Genomic DNA, 5,916 nt, shown 5'->3' with positions numbered 1-5,916 from the left:
TGAACACCAGGGCACACTCACTTCGTGTTCTCAGGATCCTTCTCGTTGATTTTCTCCAGCACGTTGATTTCCAGTCGAGCAGCCTCTTTGTATTTCTCTACATTTTTAATGATTTTCAGAGCAACACGTGCACCACCCCTGTGGGAGAAACAGGAAGAAAGCACAAGGTGAGCCCTGTGAAAGGGACCTTCTGACCAGCCTCCCCACCCTTGCTCGAGCAGGTTATTATTAAGGGGTGTCCACCAAGGCTGTGCCCTTTCCCCTGCTACAAAACAGCCCAGAAGCTTCCCCCAGCACATGGGCAACACGAGAGGGTGAGTGCCCGGAGCAGCAGAGGCTACTGGAAACCAAGAGACTGATTTTCACCCCCAGGCTCCCACACGATGCCCAAAATGCTCTGTTGCCAGCTGTGGTCTCTCCTGTTCCCACATACCTCCGGTGATCCATGCACTGCACCACTCTGCCGAACGTGCCTTCCCCCAAGGTGCTGATAATCTCATCTGGGAGGGAGAGAAGGAGAGGGAAGGAGCTGAGAGAGGGAGCAGGACCTGGCTGCAGCGATACACAGGGCAGAGGAGAATGCATTGCAACACCTAACCTGCACACAGCTGGAGAGACCGGAGCAGCGGAAGGCTGACACCGGCTGCACAAGGCAGCTGCCCTAATTCCCTGGCACTTCAGTAACAATACACAATATAAACGTAGCTTTAACAAAAGGGGAAGGAAAAGGAGAGGGTTTCTCTTTAATAAACAATGAAAATAAAATGAAACAGAAAGATAAGACAGATCTGCGACTGCGATGGGAGCTTAACTAGAGAGCTAAATTATGTTACGATTTGGCTGTACATCTTTCTTGTAGCCAGTCGCCGACGCGATAGATCAGATGCCCCTCGTCGTCGTCCTCCACACTCTTGGCCCTTCTGCTGCTCTGTCGACTCCGCTGCTGGCCCAGGCAGACAGGGAATTCATCATTCACCAATCAGATTTTCAAACCAGCGCAGCAGCCAGCGTCACGCATTGGTTGGTTTGGAAATTCACATGGTTGTTTGAGGAGGGGTTGCAGGAGGAGATTCCCAGCCAATTCATACGGCACAGAGGAATATATAACGATAGGGATATTGCAAGGGAACATGTCAAGATACAACACACTAGCTCAGAAAAGAAAAAAACAGTTTGCTTTTCGTTGTAGCAAAAAAAAAAAAAAGGAAAAAAAAGAAAAAAAAAAAGAAAAAAAAAAAGAAAAAAAAGAACCTACAAACAGCCCCAACCCGAACCAGTGTGACAGCAGAGCTGTCAGAGTGAGGGAGCCGAGGGGCATGGAAGGGGCCGGCTGCTCTCGCTCCCACGGGGGCTCAGAGAGGAACAGCACTGGCCTTCGGGTCCTGGGGACTGCCTGAGCACGCCGAGGGCCAGAGGCCACGGGGAGGGGCTCCCAGCAGCCCCACGGCCACCGCAGAGCAAGGGCAGCAGGAGTCAGGTGCCGGGAGGTCCTGCACAAGCCCAGGCTGCCCCCACAGGCACCCCCATCCCACTCCAATAACCGCCCACACGGCTTCCCCCAGCCCCGACACTCAGGGAAAGATGAATTCCGAGATTTCAGAAGCAGCTCTAGATACAACGATCCATCCAAAACCAAAAGTTTGCAGTGACTGCCTGGGGAAAGACGGACACCTCCTAGACCCTCCCCCAAAGAAGCTGATCCTGGAAGGACTAACTTCCAGAAGAGAAGCAGAGCCCAACAGGGAACAGGGACAGCCTGGGATGAGGCAGATAAGAGGTTTATGCCACAGAAGAGAAAATTCCTGCCTTCGGTTCCTCGGCTAAGTATCCCCACACCTGGGAGCAACCAGCCAGCAGACTTGGGACCCTAATCCAGCCCCCAATCCCCTCCCTGGACACAGAGCCAGAACAGACCAGACAACACTGAGAGCTCCACACACAGAGCAGAGAACATGTCTGGGGTCTAACAGAAGTGGAAGGTGAACAGCAGAACAGACAAGAAGAGAAAGCCAGGGATGCTGCCAGGAAGAGCCTGGGATGGTTCTGCCTCCACCTGAACTGAGTGGTCCAAAAGCTCTGCTCCTCCGCAAAGCCCCTCACATGACACCCCACGTCAGCTGGGCCCACCCAGGAGGATCCTGCTCTGGAGCAGGTTCTAACCCTCAGAGCCAGGGGCTTCCTGCCACAGCCTGAAACAGAGACCACAGGGGCAAGCCACCTGTCACAGGCTCTCTGGGACTGGGACCAGCTGAGCGCTGGCTGTTTGAACCTTGCACAAATCCTGCCTGGCTGGGGCTCCTACACAGCTCTCCACGAGCATCACCGAACGGGAGGAGCTGCAGCACCACCCTGGGGACCCCCCAGCCCCGCGGGGCACTCCTGTCCTCCCACCTGCGCGGGCAACACTGACAGAGGGTCTGAGCCACCCGCGCCCAGCTGGCACAGGGCAGCACCGGCCATGGCGCACAGGGACGCGGGCAGGAACACTCTGCACCAAAAGTTCTCTAACACACAGTTCAAGCCGAGTCTGAGAGAGCGTTAGAAAGTGAGTTTTCTACTTACCCAGCTCGGCACCTGGGAGAGAAAGGTTACAGGGCAGGCGCAGCACAGCAGGATACTCACCGATGAGGAGCGGCTAAAGGACCGGCTGCGGCGCCGCCTCCGCCTGTGCTTACGCCGGCTGCTTTTGCAGCTCCGGTAGCTGCCCTCGCGGTCCCGGGAGCGCCGGTACTCGTAGGAATGTCGGTACTCGGGCTCGTAGTAGGCGTCGCCCCGCTCGCGGCTGTAGTCGTTGCGCCGGTAGCTGTCACAGTAACGCCGGTCGTAGGCCCTCCGGTCTGCAGAGTGGTCGTCGTAGCTGGGCAGGGGGATGCAGAGGGGAACGTTGAAGGGTCGGAACGGACTTAAAGATCCGCACCTCTCACTAGACCAGATCACCTTGTCCAACCTGGCCTTGAACGCTGACAGGGTTGGGGCATCCACAGCCAACCTGTGCCAGTGTCTCGCCACCCTCACAGGGAAGAATTTCTTCCCAATGTCTAACCTAATTTTTCTCTCTTTCAGTTTGTACCCATTGCTCTTTGCCCTATCCCTACAGTTCCTCATGGAGGGTGCCTCTCCAGCTTCTTTGTAGGCCCCTTTTTAAATACTGGAAGGTGCTGTGAGGTCTTCACAAAACCTTCTCTTCTCCAGGCTGGAGAACTCTCCCAGCCCCAATTCTCTCAGCCTGTCTCCATAGGGAAGGTGTTCCAGTCCTCTTAACAACTTCCTGGCCTCCTCTGGCCTTGTTCCAACAGTTCAATGTCCTTGTTATGCTGGGAACACCAAAACCTTGCAGCGCTCCAGGTGTCTCACAAAAGCACGGCAGAGGGGATAGACTCAGTGCTGGCAGCTCCAGGGATAGTGGCAGCTGAGGGATGGGAGCACAAGGCAAGGGGCCATGAACTGCCAACCCTTTGCACAACAACGGGGACAGGGACCTGTGTCCCAGCTAGGTGAAGGACACTCAGGGACACTTGGAGATGAGGACCCCAGATCTTCCCGTGCTGAGATTGTGAAGGGATAAAAGCTCAGCGGGTCCTTTGTTCAGGATCCCTCCCTGGAGGCACCAGCTAGAGCTGTTATTTTGTTATTGCAACAAGATTAAATTAATTTTAAGGATTGAGATGTCTGAGACTCTGCTGTGGGAAACCAGGGCTGAGCCAGTACGGAAACTGGTCTGACTGGGAGCGTGGGGTGTGCAGGGAGTCAAACAGGGCACCCACTGGATCATTGAAGCCACCGCTGCGAAGGGGCCTCGGTCCCAGCTCAGGTGGTGGAGTGGCACTGCCAGAGGGGCTCCTGGGTGGTCGGACAGGGAAGCTTCCCTAGAGGGGAGTGGAGGGCGTTTGGTGACAAGCACTGCCCAGGCTGTGACAGCTCAGAGCAGGCCAAGGTCACACAGAACTTGGGTGAGTATGGATGACTAGGCCATGATTAAGGGACTGGAGCATCTCTCTTAATGAGCTGTTGGAGGCGGGCCCGGTTAGTCTGGAGAAGAAAAGACTTGAAAGGAAATGTCATTATTGCATATTAATATCTCCAAGGCAGGTGTCACGATAGTACCAGACTCTTTTCAGTGGTGCCGAGTGACAGGATGGGCAGCAATGGCCATAAACTAAAACACACCATGTTCTACCTCAACATGAGGAAGAAGTTCTTCCCATGGAGGGTGGCAGAGCACCGGAACAGCTGCCCAGGGCGAGCATGGGGTCTCCCTCACTGGAGACATCCCAAATCCACCTGGACGTGTCCCCAGAGCTCCCTCCCAACCCAACACCGCCGTGACTCTGTACAACAGAGCAGGTCTGAGCCCCCCTCACCTCCGGGATCGGACGTGGTAGCTGTCCTCCCGCCGGTGCCGCCGGTCCCGCTCGCTGCTGCTCGACCGCGACCGCGTCCGCCGCCGCTTGTGCTTGCGGCTCCGGTAGCGCTCGTGGTAACTGCCGCGGCTGCTGCGCTCCGACGAGCGGTACCTTCGGGAGTGCGGCATCTGCGGGGACAGTGGGGACCCTGTGAGACACCCCTGGGGACAGCAGGGACCGCCCCAACAGCTGCACGGGACAGGAGCAGGGAGGCCACCAGCAGCGCGTGTGAGCGAGCCAGGGGATCTGAGAGAGAGGGGAGGAACCTCTGACAGATCCCAGAGCCCCACAGGGCTGGATGAGACCACCCACAGGGGCTGTGCTTGCCCCTTGGTTCTCTTTCCCAGGTTCACATCCCTTTTTCACACCCATCTCTACTGTCACAGCTCCAGGAACAGCTTTTGCACCTTCTCTCTTTAAGCTCCCTGGGAAGGTGGGAAGCAGCACCACGGAGAACTGAGGGAAGGTGAAATGAAGCCCTGGATATCACCGAAGTCCCTGTGCACCAGTAATGGACACCCAGAGAGCAGCTCCTCAAGAGATGCCTCAGGTTTACTGCCAAGCAAGGGACATCTACACTTGGAGGGGAGACAAGGGTGGGGAAGGGTCTGGGGGGGGGGCCACACGAGGTGCAGCTGGGGGTACTTGGTCTGTTCAGCTGGGACTGAGGGGAGATCTCAGGGGCTGCAGCTTCCTCAGGAGGGGCAGCTCCGATCTCTGCTCTCCGTGACCAGTGACAGGACCCCAGGGAACAGCTGGAGCTGTGTCAGGGGAGGTTTGGGTGGGGTATCAGGAAAAGGTTCTTCCCCCAGAGGGTGCTGGGCACTGCCCAGGCTCCCCAGGGAACGGGCACGGCCCCGGAGCTGCCAGAGCTCCAGGAGCGTTTGGACAATGCTCTCAGGGATGCACAGGGTGGGATTCATGGGATGTCCTGTGCAGGGCCAGAAGTGGGGCTTGATGATCCTTGTGGATCCCTTCCAGCTCAGGAGATCTGTGATACACATCCTCTGCCCACGGGGATCCGCCCAGAAGCAAACCTACCCTTCCCAATGGACTTTAACAGAGCCCTGCAGACCCTCAGCTCTGCCTCTCTGGGGGAATATGAGCCAAGAAGATCCTGAGGTGAGATGGCACAGCGGGTGCAGCCCCTCAGACCCTGCCAAGCCGTGCTCCACAGCTCTCACACGCTCCCCACGCGTATTTTTGTTTCAAGCACGAATCGTAAAATCGTGGAATGTTAAGGGCTGGGAGGGACCTTAAAGCTCAATCAGTTCCACCCCCTGCCATGTGCAGGGACGCCTTCCACTAGCCCAGGCTGCTCCAAGACCCGTCCAGCCTGGCTTTAAACACCCCAGGGATGGGGCAGCCACAGCTTCTCTGGGCAATCTGTGCCAGGGCCGGAATAGAAGCCGGAGCTCCCTTTGCCCAAAGAGCTCCCGCGGCAATTTCCCCCATCCAAAATGCCCCCGGCTGCGTCCCCGACCCCGCCCTGCGCTGACATCACCGGCAGGGC

General features: G+C 57.0%; 1 protein-coding gene across 3 annotated transcripts in view; it reads right to left on the bottom strand.

The window, feature by feature from the left end:
* The window catches only part of CLK2 (CDC like kinase 2), an 8,213-nt gene extending 3,682 nt beyond the window's left edge, over positions 1–4,531 (bottom strand). The window contains exons 1-5 of one of the 3 annotated variants that reach the window (XM_008628719.2): positions 4,362–4,531; positions 2,623–2,857; positions 847–943; positions 434–500; positions 22–138 (exon numbers count right to left, since the gene is read on the bottom strand). In XM_008628719.2, the coding sequence (XP_008626941.1) occupies positions 22–138; positions 434–500; positions 847–943; positions 2,623–2,857; positions 4,362–4,531 (686 nt within the window). Of the gene's footprint in view, positions 1–21; positions 139–433; positions 501–846; positions 944–2,622; positions 2,858–4,361 lie in introns of those variants that run through there. The other 2 variants (XM_008628720.2, XM_017727889.1) reach the window with 2 other exon arrangements.
* Between the last annotated feature and the right edge of the window lie 1,385 nt (positions 4,532–5,916).

This window comes from Corvus brachyrhynchos, unplaced genomic scaffold (genome assembly GCF_000691975.1).
Source record: "Corvus brachyrhynchos isolate BGI_N302 unplaced genomic scaffold, ASM69197v1 scaffold122, whole genome shotgun sequence".
NCBI classification, from domain to species: Eukaryota; Metazoa; Chordata; class Aves; order Passeriformes; family Corvidae; genus Corvus; species Corvus brachyrhynchos.
The sequence above is the reverse complement of the archived record's forward strand: the minus strand, read 5'-3'. Positions and strand labels throughout refer to the sequence as shown.